We start from the raw sequence: 18,687 nt of genomic DNA, 5'->3' as shown, positions 1-18,687 counted from the left end.
TCATGACGAAGTTCACTGCTTTACTTTTTATTTTTGGGGGGCGGTAGAGTTCACGCTTTGGGGACTCAGCTCTCAGTTTCCGTCGGTAACCATCAAAGCGAAACGTCTCAGGCGCACTTTCAAGTCGATTGCTGCTTTATATCAAGGAAGGAGTTTCTAGTGCGAATATGAAGAGAATGAATGAATGAATGAATGAATGAATGAATGAATGAATGAATGAATGAATGAATGAATGAATGAATGAATGAATGAAGCCAGGTCACCTTTTTTTTTCACTTCAGAAACTTGTGGCGCCTATGGCTCTTGAATGGCACGATATTATTGTCCCGCAGAATTTGTTCGATTTGATTGCAGGTGGTAATGCGCTTTTGCGTCTACACTTGGCAGATACTTAGGAATAAATTAATTATTATTGATTAATTCATTCTGTGACGAAGAAGAAGGGCATCATCCTATGTTGACTGAGGGAAAGAAGAAGAGGTAGCCGCACTGCCATCGCTCAGACTGAGCGCCTGCTGACCTGAAAAAACGAGAGACTCGGTCGCCGCCGTGGTTTCGCCGCTGCCTCAGCATTAACCTAAGCCCCCGTTACAATTCATTAATTTCTTCATTTACTCATTCACTCCTGCTTCCAGGGGACATAATTCTCCAGACACCTGTTCCCAAGACAGCAATGGGTTCCATGAGGCAGTTTTTGACAGCATTCAGTGCTCTTAAGATGAACGCTTTGTAAGTTTTAATATTGGCTCCACATAGCAATGATTCATGCTGTAGGGACATATTTTCATGGTTAGAAATTTATTGTCTGCCACTTGGTCGAGTGCCACTTGGAGAATACCTAAGTAATCTGCGATTCGCTGATGACAATGCCTTGCAAAGTCAGTCAGGAAATGAGCTTCAAAGAATGATAAATGGGTTAGAAAGGCAGAGCAGAACGGTGGGTCTAAAAATTAACATGCAGAAAACGAAGGTAAAGTTCAACAGTCCAGCAAGGGAACAGCAGCTCACAACTGGAACATGGAAGCGAGGTGCTGGAAGTGGTAAAGGAATACGTCTGCTTAGGGCAGGTAGTGACAGCTGATCCGGATCATGAGAGGGAAATAACTAGAAGTGTAAGAATGGGGTGGAGCGCAAATGGCCGGTTTTCTCAGATCATGAATAGCAGGTTACCAATATCCCTAAAGTGAAAAGTGTACAACAGCTGTATCTTCCCGACAGTCACCTAAGGGGCAGAAACGTGGAGGCTAACGAAAAGGGTTCAGCTTAAGTTAAGGACAACACAGCTAGCCATGGAAAGGAAAATGATAGTTGTAATGTTAAGAGACCGGAAGCGGGCAGAGTGGGTGAGGGAACAAACGCGTGTTAATGATATCCTAGTCGAAATCAAGAGGAAGAAATGGGCTTGGGCAGGGAATGTACTGCTAAGGCAAGGTAACCACTGGCCCTTAAGGGTAACGGAGTGGATTCCAAGAGAAGGGAAGCGTAGCAGGGGCCGGCAGAAGGTTAGGTGGGCGGATGAGATTAGGAAGTTTGCAGGCATAGGGTGGGCGCAGCTGGCAAAGGACAGGGTTAATTAAAGAGACAAGGGAGAGGCCTTTGCCCTGCAGTGGGTGTAGTCAGGATGATGATGATGATGACTTGGTAGAGTATAAACTGTCAAGGACAGCTTGTGCAGAAATTGCGGAAATTTGGTAGGGCCCCGTCAATGTCCATTTCTTCTCTTTTTTTTTTCATCGCGCGCTAGATTCAATCAGCAAAATGGCGTCAGGTTAGCAACCATCACGGGCACGGGCATCTTTTGGGAGGATCGACTGAATGGCAACATAGCGCTGTTTTAAGCCAACTGGTTCTCTGTGGACTTTAACTGTCGGTAGATTTCTGGACGCGCCACGCCTTCAAGCTTTCAAACGCATACGACATGCGTACTGATACCATGCATCCTGAAGCGTACCTCAGCATGCGTGCTTTGAGCCAGACTGATGGGAGATTTTGCTTTCGCAGCAATGGCTCTGAAAAATAAGTAGTGAAATCAAGCCCATCGTTCAGGTAAGAAAAAAAATACATGTTTTTGGCGCCCATCAAAATGTTTTCTTTGTCATTATTAAATAAATAAGTTCTCACAGCCTCTGAGCGTGACCTCTGCAAAGAGGTCAAAGAGGCGCGTTTGTGCGAACTACGATAGTGGTGCAGGTCAGATGAGTTCTCAGCCTTCGGAGCTATGAAACCTCTAATCATTTTTTTTGGTCCTTGCTACAGTACATGAGAGCATGTCACACAGGCAGCGTGTCTTACGTTCTCAGGGTTGTTTATCGGTGCGTGAGCAGTATCATGCTAGTTCGTCAACTTCTAATGCAGTAGCTCCACTATTCTTTTCCGAAGTACACTTAGGGCTGTGACTGTGGCGAGTTGTAACGAGCTGTGAGAGTAAAGTAAATAGTCTAGGCCACCATTTCGTTCTGCTCCTGCACTAGCTTGCGCAACAGCACCCACACTTCAATTGCGCAATAAGTCCCCAATGTGCACATAACCAAGTTCTCACCCTCCCTGTTTTAATGGAGAGAAGGTTTTTGCACATAACCACAGTGCGCGTTTGCAAAATCTTGACCAGTTTAATTGGCCGCAGTTAGTGCTCTTCGCAACCAGTCACTTAGTTTTCTGAAGCGTGACCTGCACTACACTGCCCCGCCACTCAGATATTTTGGGAAAAAATAAAGGCATTTAACTTCAGCCTATCTGTGCTGCCCCGCTGTAGAGAGCTTCGAAACGATTTTGACGAATGGACAGCTTCCTGCGAAGCGACCATCGACACTGAAGTCCATGGCGCTTTCCTATATTACGTTGGAGGAACTTTTAAAACAGTTGCACGAGATGCCAAAGGTATACGAAAGTTTTGGCCGCTTGAAGTGTACGGTAGTTGATGCTAGCTGCAAGCGTAACCATTCAATTAGTCCGCAATATTTTTACGCCTATCTGCTGCGGAGGAAAAGCATTACTCCGTTGCGCAAGACAAAGTGTCACTTCATGAAGTTGCGAGAGGAGCGTATCGCACACTGAAGCAATCAAAAAAGGGAGGAGGGAGGGAAAGAACGCACCACTTTCAGTTCGTCCTTACAAAGCATGCAGAGCCACCAACACAGACGCTGGCTAATATCGCAGCAGCCTGCAGGTACCTGCCGATAGTCTGACAAACTATACTTGCGTCATCTTTCTCACAGGAGGGGATGCGGCGCTCTTCCAGCGATGAGGAGGCCTAATGCACCCAGAGCTTGAACCGCAAGGTTACCGCGATCGACCGTTCATGGTTCAACGCCATACTGCCAACTACCGGCCTGGGCAGCCAAGGAGGAGGAGGGAGAAGAAATGGAAAGGCAGGGAGGTTAACGGGAGGAAAATCGGTTTGCTACCCTACACGGGGGGAAAGGGGGTAGTGGATAGGCTGTGACTTTAACGAACGCTGACTTTTCATAGTGACTCTCTGGGCAGCCAAGTTGCGTAAGATGCGGAGGCTACGGGAAAGAAGCATGGTTGTCGACAAAGCCGATCGTGTGTCTCCGCTTCCGATCGCGTGGAGTCAATGTCGCACTAGCTTTGTGCCCTGAGTAATAAAATGCCAACCAGCACGAACGTACAACGTTGTTTATTCGGTCTTAGGCAATGTGGAAGCGTGGCCTCCTATAAAATGCACGAATAAGAAGAAGAGGAAACAAGTAGAAAAGGGGGCAAGCAGAAAATAAGGACAAGCGAGGGAGATAAGGCAGCGGGCCGAATATTTCAAAGCCAACGCCTGCGAACCTGACTGAAGCAACAGCGCCGCAATGCTCTGCACCACGAAATAAAATCACCCGCCGGGGGAAGGTTACGCCATTCACGGTTGCAGTGTTTGGGGAACAAGAAGGTGAGAAAGATACGTCTGTTTTGAGAATGCAACGTGCTGCACGTGGTTTTCGTATTAAAATAAGTAAACAGCCTGAAAAAAAGTAAATAAATGTCCCCGTTAACCGAAACCGTTACACCCCACGCATGAAGGATTTTGTTTTTTATTTTTGTTTTGTTTCTGCGTAAGTGCTACCTGGTGCGGAAAATTAGGAAGCCGCTAACGTCATTTGCGGCTCTGCACACGAAGAGCACTGCGCGGTGGTAGGTGCGATCACGCCCACTCAAGCGGCCAGTGCGACGGCGCGTGTCGCCCCCGCATCCGTAAAAAACGGTCGTTTCTCTACCCAGTAGCAGTGCCGATTCAAGTGGCCAGAGAGCAAAGAAAACCGGAGCAGCTGAGGTGTTGCGCGAAGCAGCAACCATACGCCTACCTCTCAACTGTGAGTAAAAAGGAGTGCGGTGTTCTTCAATCTGCATGTCACTGCACTCGAAAAGGAGGTTTTACGCTGCGTATAACCGCTGAAAATAAGACGAGGTCAGCCCATTCCCTCATTTCACCGGGAGTCACTGAGGTGAGCGCGAGCAGCGGGTTTCTAAACTCAAAACCTCCGCTAGGATGACATGTGTATGGTTGGTGGCGTTAGGCTATGGCTGCTTTAATCGAATTTTATTTAGGGACGTCACGTGCCCTACAATGTGCCACGTTTTGAACAAAGGTACAGTGCCAATGCATCGCACAGCAGCAGACGCCGGTCAATTGAGGGAACGGACAGTACAGTGCTGGCAATGGGTGGCCGATTTCCTCATTATCGGAACAACCTCGTTGTAATTCCTTGTTTGTACGGTTTCCCGAGAGATGAGGGCAGACTGACTATGTTGTAAAGCCGCAGTTGGGCTACAGCGCCCGCACCCCAAACAAAGACTACCAATGGCTTGCTACACTTGGAATGCCGTTCACGTCTCTTGCAGTGCCACTCACGTTGCCTCACCGACGACCTCGGGCTGGTTTTGAAAAGCTGAGAGAAACAAGGAAGATATAAAGACGATTCCAAGCGGACTTGCCCCGAGCAGAGGGAAAAGCAGAGCCGAATGGGTGGGAAGAAGCTTCACCCGGGTGGTTGTTGACCGGCGTATTCTTTGAGCTTCTGTTCTTTTAGGCAGTGAAATGGCGCTCGAAGAAATGAGAGAAAGCTGGAAGCAGAGGAGGTGAGCTGAGTGAGCAGAGAAGGCAAAAGCGGCAGCAGTAATTCGTCTGGAATGCAGAAATGGGCGCTTGGCAATTCACTTGTAGCTGAGACTTGAACACGGTCTTCATCAAGGTTCTCCAGTAACCAAGAACGCTCAGTCAATCTCGCAGACACGCTACCTCTTCTCGCGAGGCACGCCTTCGAGCGCGCACTCGCACGTGTGGTATTTGGTAAGGTGTGTGCTGGGCGTCACGTGACACTCAGTCAGCGACTAATTAGCTTTCCGAAGCAACGCTGTGGTCTACGGGGGCTCGCTGTAGTGAAGGGCACCGGGTTAATTTCGACCCCCGGGCTTCTTTGGCATGCGCCGTGGTTTCAATGCCAGGCCATCTTTGCACTTCGGTCGAAACACAATGCGGCCGCCGAGGCCGGTTCGAACCCGAGCACTGGTGCCCATCAGCCGGACGCCAAAGCCACGAGGCCGAGTGGACGAGTCACGTGAAAGCTAAGCTTGCGTGCATCAGCGCGTCCCCGCTGTTGCCGATCGCTCCCATTTGACTCGCATGCTGTTGACAGGGGAATGCAATCAATGTTCATGCAGTAATGGTAGATACTCGTGTCAAGGACACTTTCTTTTTGCAACTCATGAGCACTACCCTGTCGTAAACTGTGAGTCAATAATAACACACTGGAAGCACAGAACGGTAGATCTGAATGGAAATAAAGATAAGTGACGGTTTCCAATCACAGCAACTTCATAGCATCGACAATTCCATCATCGGGGGTGCATTGCGCTCCAGCCTGTTGTATGTCACTGGCACGGGAAGTTTTAACACTGACAGTTGGTTAACTTGTGGTGGTGGCGAAGTAATTCTGCCTATTTGCTTTCTCTGGAGCAAAGCTTGTGCGCTGTATTTCTCTGTTCGCGTCCAGGACTGGAAAAAATGCGCGTGCCACATGTTGCCGGTCGTTCCGTTTATTCGGCCTGTGCACCTTAGACCACACTCGTTGTCGAGCTTCGCCATCGTCTTCAGTGAGATCCAAAAAATCTTAGGTCTTTGTTTGGGCATGTGCAAAACTGCAGAGCATGCCCGTGGGTTGAGACAGAAGAAGGCACGCAGAGACTAAGAGCATATCTATGCTACGAGGCCTACACCCTTTAGGCCCCACATCACACATCATGGCAGAAACTAGCAGAAATGCGTGCAATGGTTTAAAATATAACACAAATGAGTAACACTGTCATTTCCGCTAGAAGTTCACAAATTATAAGCTAATGAACAGAAAATACAGCACATTAATAATGTTTCTTTTTGTTTATGGGGGTTTAACGTCCCAAAGCGACTCGGGCTATGAGGGACGCGCACATTAATAATAAGAACGCACAAGTGGAGGAAACAATGCACTGCGCTTGCAGCAGATCTGCTTACAAGAGCAGGGGAAAAGCACTCCACTAAAGTCAGTAAATAGGATAGGTTATATATCGTTAACGAAATGAATACTGAAAACAAAGCAGGATCTCGCGAGAATAAGTTTAGACATCATTACTAGAAGCGAACGGTGTCCACATTTTCTTTTTAAATTGACGAACAGTCTCACTAGCCGTGGCATGTTAAATTAAGGCGGAATACGCATTACATTTTGCAACTATTCGGTTTTATATGCGCTGGATACCGTAATTCGTTTAGTTTCAGGGTTTTGTAAACTGCACCAAACAACGTTCGTAGCGGCTGGGGTCCGCAGCTCGCAGGTTTTCCGGGGGCCACGCTGCTCGTGCAGGAAGCATCGGGAACAAAAACAAAAGGGAGGTGAAGAAGTCGGAAGGAGCCAGTGCTCTTACAGCCGCTACTCTAATGAACCAGAGTGTGCCGTTCATGCAGTGAAGGATTAGACTGCTCAGTCACGACTGTCAACGCGCTGCCTCTGACAGGCTTATGCTTACGAATACAGGTAATTAAGAGCTACAATTTTCTATCACAACTTGTTTGGGAACTTTTTGTTGTGCCAATGCTTGGTACTTGTGCCCGGTAGGGCCAAGAGACGTTTTCTAATACGATTACTGTGTTATATGCCTTTCATGCGAGAAGCGCCTAGCAGACCTGTGTGGTTCTCGCCGAATTTATGTTTTATTTTATAGGGCAGAAAGAGCAGGCAGCAAAGCAGCTTGTTCGCGGTTTACAGAAATAACGTTTCTTTCCTAATCAAGATAATTCTTCCTTGCCTCCTGCTTATGATTTAGTAATGCTGAATATTCATTAGATTCGGGAGAAGAATCTTTGTTATTTATTTATTTATTTATTTATTTATTTATTTATTTATTTATTTATTTATTTATTTATTTATTAGTACCTCAAAGGCCCCGCTGAAGGGGTATTACATGAGGGGGTGGAATTTCAGCAGTACATTTCTTCTATGGACGATCTGAATGACGATGAGTCGATCTGATCAACGATGGCGTTTGGCAGGTCATCCCAGTCCCTTGCTGTATGAACGAAAAATGATGACAGATGCGCAGAAGTGCGGGCAGGGGGAGGGTAGACTGCCCTCCCGTGGTTTGTGCGATTGGAGATGCGATGTGCGGGGTTGATAATGGAGTTGAGATGTGGATGATGATAGAATTTATGAAACAGACACAGTCTGGAAATTTTTCGGTGGTTCTCTAAAGTTGTGAAATGAGCATTGTGTTTTAGTTCAGTTACACTTACATGATAAGAATAGGCTGAGAAAATGAAACGAGCTGAGCGATTCTGTACAGATTCGAGAGTAGTGGAAAGGTTATTTTGATGAGGGTCCCAGATCGCGCATGCATATTCTAATTTGGGACGGATAAGTGTTAAGTAAGCAAGGGATTTCACTGATAAGGGTGCTAGTCGCAGCGTTCGTCGAAAGTAACCAAGGACGCGATTTGCCTCGTTAGTAATCTGAGATACATGAAAAGACCAATTTAGATCACGTGTCAAATCGATGCCTAAATACTTGTAAGTTAATACTGAAGCGATTTCGGCATTCCCGTTTAGATATCTTGGATATGGTTGTGAATGACGTTGGTGGAATGATAGCAGAGATGTTTTTTTTTCACATTTAGGGACATTAGCCATGTATTACACCAGGTTAGCACGTGCTGAATGTCAGACTGAGGAAGCAAAATGTCATCGCTGTTAGTAATAGGCCGGTAGGTAACGCAATCATCAGCGAATATGCGAATGTTAGAACATATGTTAGCAGGCAAATCATTAATATATATGAGAAAAAGAAGGGGGCACAAGACGGTGCCCTGAGGTACCCCAGATATAACAGAGGAATAAGATGAACATTTATTAACAAAAACAAACAGCTGCCGATTAGTGACAAAGCTGCATATCCAATTAAAAACATGTTCGTTAAGATTGAGACGAGAAAGTTTTAGGAATAGTCGCTTGAGAGGAACTTTGTCAAAAAGCTTTTTCAAAATCGAGGAAGAGGGCGTCAATAGGAATGTTAAGGTCGATGCTAGAGCTAAGGTCGTTAATAAAGAGGGCTAATTGTGTTTCACAAGATAAACCTTTTAGAAAGCCATGCTGATTAGGGTGGAAAAAGTTGATGGACAATAGAAATTTTATAATTTGAGAGAAAATTATATGTTCCATTAGTTTAGAAGTGATGCATGTGATAGATATTGGTCGATAATTATGGCGAGAAGATGAAGGCCCTTTTTTGGCGACTGGGATGACCTTGCCTATTTTCCAGTCATGGGGTATGATGGCTGATGAAAGGGATTGCTGAAAGATACGAGACAATATGGCGCTAGTGGCATGTTTTGTATTTTTTAACACTTTAGTATTAATTCTGTCAACACCAGCTGAAGAGGTTAATTTCAAAGAGTCGATTAATTTGACAATACCATCAGGTTCGAAGCTCAAGCCCGGCATAGGTGGAAAGTTAAAGGAAGGGAAATTGGGTAATTTGTTATCTGGTTAGAGAGTGAAAACTGGGCTGAATGATAAATTCCAAACTTCCGCAGCGTCATGATCTTCAATTGGATTATTATCATCGTCACACAGTGCTACATGTCTGATGGGGTTAGGATTGATACACTTCGAGAATTGACGTGGGTTTGTACGAATCATAATCGACCACCTTCTGCTGTTATCAGCCACTGCCTTGCATCGCTTCACTCAGGAACCCTCCTTCAGCTCTTTTCCCATAAACTTGAGTAGATGAGTTCGGGCCGACATAAAAAAAAACGTCAGTTGTGTTTCGAATGAGCCATTTACGCTAGGAGCCACACAGTGACAATAAAATAGCAATGGAAAGCAGCTGAGATTTTCTATACTGCCGAACGAGCTCTGTTACGCTGAAAAGCTGTACAGCTGAACTAAATGTTGTGGTTGCCCGTGTGACACCTGTGTATGGAACACAAGGGCGTATTTTCAAGAAATTCTTCTCCCACTGTCTGCTAAAGGGCTGTGTCCAGTAATAAGAGGCACACTTGTGCTCTGCCTGAACTTGTTTATCAGGCTACAACGTACTACCGTCCACACGAATACGCTTTCGCATAGCACAGAAAGCCCCGTCAGCTCGGCCGTTATGAGCAGCTCGTTATATTCCATACCGCGGACTCATTATATGGGAGGTCTGTTTGTCGCCAGAGTTCGTTGACCGCGGCGCAACTGCTCCATCGCATCCGCCTTGGCGCCGGTAAGCTCGGCATCCGAACTGCATTCTTTTATGTTTTTTTTCAGAGCCATAAATAAGATGTTTTTTTTTTCAGTGCACAAAGCGCCTGTCCATTAGCTCTAAACCCTATTGTAAATACTTACAGCGCGGTTTACACCTGTGGATGACCGCTATTGTCCACAAAACATCCCCACCTTTCGCCGCGTTTATAAAGCTGGCTTCGTTCCTAATCGACGCCCGTTGGTGACAACGGCCAGCGCGTATCACGAAACCAATTTTACGTTGCAACACCTGTCCTTCGTCGGAAAGGTGGTGCGGCGTGCATTTGCTCTGCTTTCAACCCATCTGCCCCATAGACCCGCCCTCCGGGACGAAAAGAGTGGGAGGATTCGCGGCGGGCTCACATGTCGAGCCTTTGTTAAAACTGTTTACGTTGCCCCTAAACTGAATTTAGAATTTCGTAGCGAGGTTTGTGTCGGTGTGTTTTTTCTTTCTTTTCTTTTCGTCGCACGAGCGAACTGCGCGACGGCCGCGGCGGTTTCCGCGTGCACGTGCAGCTCGCCGCAATATTTATAGTCTGCGCGCCGCGCTTTTGCGGTCGACGAATGGGTCCCTGCACATACAGCAGCGAGGTTACACTCCCGTACCTCAGCAGCTGCGTGGGTTGCCCTAGCCAAAAAAAAAAAATAATAACGCCCGCTGCAAGTTTTGCCATGAGCCGTGTCCCGCATGCGCCGTTTGACAATTTTTATGTTGCAGTGGCAAGCGTGCGCAATAATTACGCAATACGAAGCGCTGGGCCCTCACCTGAGCATCCCCAATTCCGTGAACTGTGTAGCGGTTTTCGCTTTTCTGAACTCAAAGCTAGCATGAGTGTGCGGCGGCTGATGTAGCCTCAAGAAATCGTCGTCTCGACTGCCAACGTTTTTTTTTTTTTTTTAGCTAATCGAGTCTGTCGCACATTATGGCGGCACAACGCTGCCCGTTGGCACTCTTAGATGTTAGTGGACAGTATGCTGTGTGTGCACGTATGTGCTGGCGTTGCTAGCGGTCCGTACTTTTTATAGAACTTCCCATTATGTGGACACTGAAGTGAAAAGTGCTGTTCGGACTGTTGCGAGCACGCGCACAACGCTCCCTCTGGCACTTGCTGCGCGCTTGCGCAACGCGGACGCCGCAGTCCTGCGAAGAGCGTGGCGACACAGAGCGAGTGCTTTTGGGAAAGACCATCTCGTCCACCTGTCTGAAAGCGCGGCGTTAAGCTACAGTGCAAGTGTCAACTAGTAAGGGTAAAGTGACCAGACGTCCCGATTTAGGCGGGACAGTCCCGCTTTTGCAGTCATAGTCCCGGTGCCCCACCGAGGTCCTTGTGGGACGGCGTTTTGTCCCGCTTTGGCTTTCCCGAACGAAGCTTTGGTTGATAATTAGCTCTCAAGATCATCTCCTTTGAAACATGCCGGTGCGAGCAACGCGAGCAAGTTAATTTTTTCCTTTTTCTGCTTTCCAAATTGCATGTTTTCGGAACGGCCTAGAAAGATACCTTGTCTCCATCACTAGCGGCTTTATCCGCTCTATCCATCACAGTACGGCAGCACCACCTGACCAACGTTGCACCTTACCGTGGCCTCCACAAACTCGCGTTACAGCCTTTTAGAACACTTTACTCGCGTCTGCTTGCATGGCTGGCTGGATACTGGATAGGCCGGGCAAGGCTTGCCTCTGTGCTGGCTCGGAGGCCTGCGTTGTCTAGCGAGCCGAAGCCATAATAAATGTCAAATGTACCGATTTGTTGACGGCGCCTCGTAGTGGCTTTGTCAGCATTGTTTTTTTGGGTTTTTGGCTTGTTTCGTCGTCTTGCCGGTGACAATGCCGAAATGCAAGTGCAAAATCACGGAACAGCTGGGAAAAGAGTACCCGTTCATCAAGAAAACTAAGTCAGAGGCGTATGTGCGCTGTGATGCATGTGGGGAAGACTTTTCAGTCGCTCACGGTGGACGTTCGGATATAGTAAAACACATCAGCTCTGTCAAGCACAAGCAGAGTGTGTCGGCTGCTGCTAGTTCCAGTGCAGTAACCCGGTTCTTCAGATAGGAACGTGCCGGGTAAAAGGAGCTCCAACTTGCTGCATCAGAGGGTGTATTCGCCATCCAAACGATCGCTCACAACCATAGCTTCCGATCAATGGACTGCATTTCAAAGCGTCTGCAGAAATTGTTCACCGAAAAATTTTCCTGCGCTCGCACAAAGGCAGAAGAGATAGCTTTGAACGTGCTTGCTCCGTCTGCAGACGAAGAATTGAAGACTGACCTGCAGGAGGCTAAATTTATCTCAGTGTTCTGTGATGCTTCCAAACACAAGAATTTGAAGGTGCTCCCGATAATGGTGCGCTATTTCACCGCTGCTGCAGGATTGCAAACGAAGCTCCTTAAGATTAACACCTTGCCAGGTGAGACTTAGCTAGGGTGCGCCAATATATAATGGATGCACTCGAAGCCAACCAAGTTACACCAAATCTGGTTGCTTTCAGTGCCGACAACGCAAATTGCAACTTTGATGGTGCTGCGCGGAACGGGAAGAACAATGTGTTCTCGAGATTGCAAGATTCTATGGATCACAAGATCCTTGCAATTGGCTGCGCTGCGCACATAGTGCACAGCACCGTTCAGACTGCTGAAGATTGCCTGCCATTGGATATTGAGGCCGTGATTGGGAAAATCTACTCGTACTTTTACATTTACACGGTTAGGGTGGACTCTTTCAAAGAATTTTGTGATTTTGTCTCAGTGGAGTACCAGCGCCTTCTGGTCTATAGCAAGACCAGGTGGTTGGCATTGATGCCAGCAGTTGAGAGGGTCCTAAAGCTCTATCCAGTTTTAAAGGCATATTTTTTGTCGATAGACAAGTGTCCGTCTCATATCAAGTCGTTTTTCGAAGACCTATGTGGAGAGTTCTGGCTCTATTTTCTGCATAGTCAAGCTGCTATATTTGAAGCTACTGTACTCCAAATTGAAGGAGACACGAAGACAGCTGTGCAAGTCTACAGCGCCTTAATCCAGCTGCAGACAAAAGTGCGAGAAAGATTTGAGCAATCATTTCCGCCATCAACTGTGCGCTAAAGGGAAACAAAGCTCGAAGAACAGAGAAAAGTTCGAAGAGAACAGGTTGTGGATACTGTGGTGAAGTTTTATGCAACCGGCCCGTCATACCTCGACCGATGGTGCTAGCAGTTTGATGAAGTCAGAAGCCTTCTATGGGTCTCGCTTGGGTCATCCCCATGCTGGGATGACGTGCAGAAAACTGCAGAACTCATAACTTCAGAGTTCAATAATGTCACTGTTGATGAGAATGAAATTTTTGATGAAATCAATAATGTTTCACATTATGTGACCGCTGAAAAAATTAAGGAATGGAAGGCGCAGAAAGTATCTGTTGGGGAACGCTGGGTAGAGATTCTCGGGCACTTCGAGAAGAATGATGTGCGTTGTGAGAACTTGATGACCGTGCTGGAATATTGCATGTGCCTGCCAGGTACAAATACACCGGTAGAGAGGGTGTTTTCTCTCATGAACAAGATATGGACCGCAGAGAAGACGCAGCTTAAAGTGGCGACATTAAAATCCATGCTTTGTGCTGAATAAATATACGCATGACGTGCGAGCAATACTTTGCGCATCTTTGCAAAAAGGAACATTTGCTAAAGAAAATACATTCTAGCCAGAAGTATTACAGAAGGAGAAACTTTTCGCACAGGTTTATTTAGAAAAACGAAAATGGCTTTTGCGTGTTTGAAATAAAAATGTATGATTGAATGCTCTCTTCGTGCCTACCTACCTGCCTGCCTACCCCACCCCCGCCCCCCCCCTCCCCCGTCTCACTTTGGGTTCCATAGAATATGGTCACATTAAGTAAGGGGTCACTATCAAACCACGGCACTGGCCTAATCAAGGCTCGTTCTAGCGCGTGAACAGCTCGCTGAATCTGGCCCTGAGTGGCTGACGCTTTCTGCAACCTCCACAAGATGGCGCGGTTCCATTAGAGTCATGGCTGAGTGGCTTGAGCCACCGCCCGATTTAAAAGGTTCAGCCTCATCCATTCATCAATCCATCCATCCATCCCTCCATACATACATACATACATACATACATACATACATACATACATACATACATACATACATACATACATACATACATACATACATACATACATACATACATACATACATACATACATACATACATACATACATACATACATACATACATACATACATACATACATACATACATACATACATACATACATACATACATACATACATACATACATACATACATACATACATACATACATACATACATACATACATACATACATACATACATACATACATACATACATACATACATACATACATACATACATACATACATACATACATACATACATACATACATCCACCCACCCACCCACCCACCCACCCACCCATCCATCCATACAGATTGTGGCCTGTTCCTGGCATACGGATGCATGCGCACGAAATAATAAGCACCGCCACAAAGAACTACTCCGAGGCCAGCACAAATGTATGTAATCGCCACGCCTTTCTCCACGTTTTTCCAAAAAAAAACTGCGCTTCTGTTTGTGGGAGTTAATGTATTCGATTCAAAATGGCTCGCCGTGCAGTCATCTCGAGGAGTAGAGCATGAGTTGATAACTGCCGCGAAAGGAGAAGGGAAGTCTTCCTTGCCCCAAACGAAAACTAACGAGACTTGTTGAGGCACCTTCCGCGCAGCTGTACTTGCGGTAAGCTGCGCGGGGCGCGCTCATTGTAACAATGCCCAGTGGGAGTGTGCCTGGTTGTTTTAATTACATTCGGGAAACAACGGTCAGGCGAGACGCGAGGAAGCCGCCGAATGTAGCTCTCCAGAGAAAAAAAAACGCGAAAAGAATATATATTCGAGCCCATACTCCAGTTCTCATTTGCCAGCTGAGAAAACAAGTCGCTTAACGCGCACTGCTCTCTGCTAGAACTTTGCTTCATTAGTGTGTAGCTCTTTTGTTCAAGTACTCTGCAAGCACACACTCACAAAAAAAATGAATCCGAGGTAAACTGTCGCAAGCCTTTAGTTCAGAGGCTTGACACACGTTGCATAAGCGAGTCCCGGCAATGATTAAGCAGAAATATAAAACATTCAAAACAAAAAGACTAAAACATAAGGCTATGCGTCCTCCTTTGTGCAGCTGGAAAGTGTTGCACCGAAAGGACCAAGTCCCGTCGAAATTAAAGGTGGACTTGATGGAAATCACGTTCACTAAACATAAATGAAAATGACGTGATGCTGCACTCCCGACTGACGGGCGAAAGAGACCCTTTTTGTTGGCACTTGTGTGCCTGAATTGGCTGTTTTTCGTTTCCTGGTTGGAACGCTCAACCTTGAGATTTTCCTGTAGCGGCCGGAACCTTGGTTTCGTCCATCCTGGGGCGCAGCACGAACGACCCTCCCTCAAAAAACCACACGACGCTCTTTCCGCGGGAAATCGTGAACGTCGCTTCGAGTTCTTCGGCTGGAGGCTAAAAATGGTTTAATATTTAAAAAAAAGTGTCTTCCTGAAAGCAAGGCACCGCAAAACTGTCAGCGTGCCCCTGTAAGGCTGCTCGCGTCTCAGACAACCACTTCAACTGTCCGCGTTGAAAGGAGACCGTGACAAAAGCCCATTGTTCGCGCTAAAGCACGCGATTCTCAGATCGCTCACTGAAGAAGGCGCTGAGCGAAGGTTAGCTCTTACGCGCCTTCCTACCGCAGAAAGACAGGCGCTGCGATTTCTGTTCTTGTTTCTATGGTTGTTTCTCAGTGAATACCAAATTTAGGCCAAATCCTGCTTCGCTCTCTAGCTTTTGTGTAGGGTCCTTTCTTTTTACTTTTTTTTTTACTGTAACCAAATATAGTGGTACCGGCAACTTTTTTTCGCTGTGATGAAAGCCTTCTTTCTGATTATTCTGATCCTGTTAACATAGGTTAGAGGTCCCGTATCCTCGCGTTCAGTGCGCTGAATTAGTGAATATATGTACGTTCATCCAAACTATTGCTCAATTTACCTGGAGAAGCCTCTAGTCCGGGGCCCATTGAGGGTGGCCCGTGCATTCAACCGGCCTTCCATTCATCGCTGGCCTATATGATAATGAACTGGTCAGCTACTCCTCCCAATAAGTCTGGGTAGCGCTGCGGTCGTTATATGGCTTCTAGTGGCATATATACGCTTGTGGTTCGTAAGCCTTTCATACTTATGAGAGATTCGTGAGGGGCCCAGGGAGTGACACCAATCAGCAACAAATTTTGCGTACACAGACATTCATGAATAGCACCGCGAGCATGACCATTGCTGTTTGTGTAGATACTTTGCGATCTGTGTTCCTTCGACTTGAGTACCTGTGCATTCACTGCCGTACGCATTTCTCAGTTTCACCTTTCGGTTTACCGCTGCCGTCACTAAAATGTAGTCGCTGCACTACGGTGGGAAATTATCTGCTCGCACTTGTCTTCGCGCGCGAGTTCGTTCCATCATTATCCGCTGCCTTTTAGTATGCCGTCCTTAAGTCATTGGCTGGTTAAGCCAGCGACCAACTGCGATTATCCTCTTAACCATGGCCCCTTTAGCTGTTGTAGTTCACAATCCTGACCTCAGAGACGCGTATGTACCAACAGCTTTGTCAGCGCAGCCTCCGCTTGGTAAGGACCTGCTTTCCTGGGTTTTTTCGTACTTATGTGGCTTAACTAACACCTAGAGTTTGCAATTATTGCTTTTGTGTGGTTAATAAATGCTCGTAATATTTCTGTAGTGGAAAAAAACGCTGCAAAAAAATAGAGCCAAGCGGCTTCACTCAGACAGAAATGTACATGAATGAGAACACAGCAAAATGCTGGAACAGTGTTTCCTCAAGTTTTTCCTGTAAACAGAATATATTCGTACTGCGACTGTCTCCGCGCAACGACTTTTTCGAGATTTTAAGCGGGTGTGGTCCTTACATGAAACCGACCTTTTTCCACTCAATTTTTTCCGACTGCAATGGGACACAGATTAGGCGTGCCCCATTTGTGGGAAGAACTGCACTTTAAGACGATTCAGCATGGGTCTAGGGCACCCTTTGTGGGAATAAGGCATTGGAATTTCTGTATGATACGACGACTGCTGAGAGCCGCTCTGAATAAGAAAGGCTGGTAGATCATCTATCTGGCAGATGTAACGTCACCCCAGTTTTTTTCGAGTAAGAATTAGAGTGAATACATATGCCTATAGCGATGGGATTTGGGACTCGGCCGCAAGGATAGTTTAGCTGGCGTTGTGAAACGACGACACTTCATGCGTGAGACCTGTGGCTGCCGGTGCGAGACGGCTGCCCCCCCCCCCCCCCCCCCCCCCCGCCTAAATTTCTGCTCGCTTAACTGCCGAAGGCGTTGGGAGAATCAATCGCACCTTCAGATTATTATGAGGTTTGGTTCTTGCGGTTCCTACAGCTCCCCACGAAACAAGCTCCGCGAGCAAAATTATAGATAACTGAAACGCAATTGGGCTGTTTGGCGACTTTTCTTTTTCTTCAAAATTTCAGGCTCCAGGTTGAGGGATCAGTCTTTACACAATCGTGGTCCTGACTTAAGTGTACACGGTAACTCGCAGAAATGGTATCCGAGGTTACAGGTCGACGTAACTCAATCTTACGGCCGGACACACCCGAATTGACAAAATGAGAGACCCCTCAAAAATAAAATCGATTTCTCGCATTGAATCCCCATTACTGCAGTTACCCTTAACAAAATATTCAACGCGGATGTGTTCCCTGACTGAAAATAGCTAAGGTAGTTCGCAATATTAAGAAAGGCGACCATCTATCAATTAATAATCATCGTCCCATTTGTATCCTCCCTTTCTTACCAAACTTATAGAAACATTTTCCTTAATCGTCTGGTGAATTACCTAACAAAATTTAACACACTTTCACCTCACTAGTTGGGCTTCCGGTTTGATTATTCAATTAAACTTTCGCTCATAACTTTCACTCAAAAAATTAAAAAAAGCAATTCATCACGGCTAATTTTTGGAGCCATAATTATTGATCTTACCAAAGCTTTCGACACTATAAACCTCGCCGTTCTTTTCGATAAATTAAAACATATATGGAATTGTGGCCCTGTTCTTGAATTAATACGCAGATACTCAAGGGGGGACGCGGTTTTAAGCAAAATGTTTTATTATATTGTGATGTATTTACATGAAAGTTTTGAGCAAATTATAAATACGTTTATGACTACTCTAACAAAATTTCCCTGTTATATCTTCAGACATAAAACTGTTTTCTAATGTATATTTTGCTCTGAAAATACGGAAGAAGTATGGTTCGACATTTACTGCGTTCATAATGGGGTGCTACAGGTCAAGACATTCTCAGAATTTTTTTTCCGTAAGCTCTAATTTTGGTTTTGAATTTTTCTGAAGCAGTGTCTGTTGAGATATCTAGAGAGAGAAGATTATTTAATAGAAGTTGGAAGCAAAAATTTCATAAACGAAGAACGTCTTGACTGGCATTAGACTCCTAGTAGTGCAACAAAGCAAATGGGGTCAAAATTGATAAAACAGTTGCGAAGAAATCTGCTCCGTGAGGTGAGTATGTAGGCAGAAAACCGTAACGGAGAAAAATGTTCGAGCCTTTACCTGCAGTGTAGAGCCGCCTTAAGTTATGAAGCAACTTTCTAGAGCGCATTCGTGTCGATTTCATCTGTGAAACATCGGGACAGCATAAAAAAACGAGGCCTAGAAGCGCATACAACAATTTTCAAAGAATCAATCAATTTTTTCGTGCTTTTTTTTTCGGCATTTTGCATCCGCGTTCCCCTCAAATAACCGATCCCAAGTAGTAAACGCTAGCCTTTCGTTCACTAAAATCTTTAAGAAGCATTTCATTGCGGATCCA

General features: G+C 46.0%; 2 protein-coding genes across 2 annotated transcripts in view; both read left to right on the top strand.

Annotated features, from left to right (window-relative positions):
• The window catches only part of LOC144114618 (RYamide receptor-like), a 167,382-nt gene that overhangs the window by 10,357 nt on the left and 138,338 nt on the right, over positions 1 to 18,687 (top strand). The window lies entirely within an intron of this gene.
• LOC144116412 (uncharacterized) lies at positions 11,586 to 12,176 on the top strand. Its single transcript, XM_077651164.1, is given in 1 exon segment — positions 11,586 to 12,176. A coding segment is annotated over 1 exon segment (591 nt).

This window comes from Amblyomma americanum, chromosome 1, assembly GCF_052857255.1.
Source record: "Amblyomma americanum isolate KBUSLIRL-KWMA chromosome 1, ASM5285725v1, whole genome shotgun sequence".
Classification (NCBI taxonomy): domain Eukaryota; kingdom Metazoa; phylum Arthropoda; class Arachnida; order Ixodida; family Ixodidae; genus Amblyomma; species Amblyomma americanum.
This window is presented reverse-complemented; position numbering and strand designations above follow the sequence as displayed.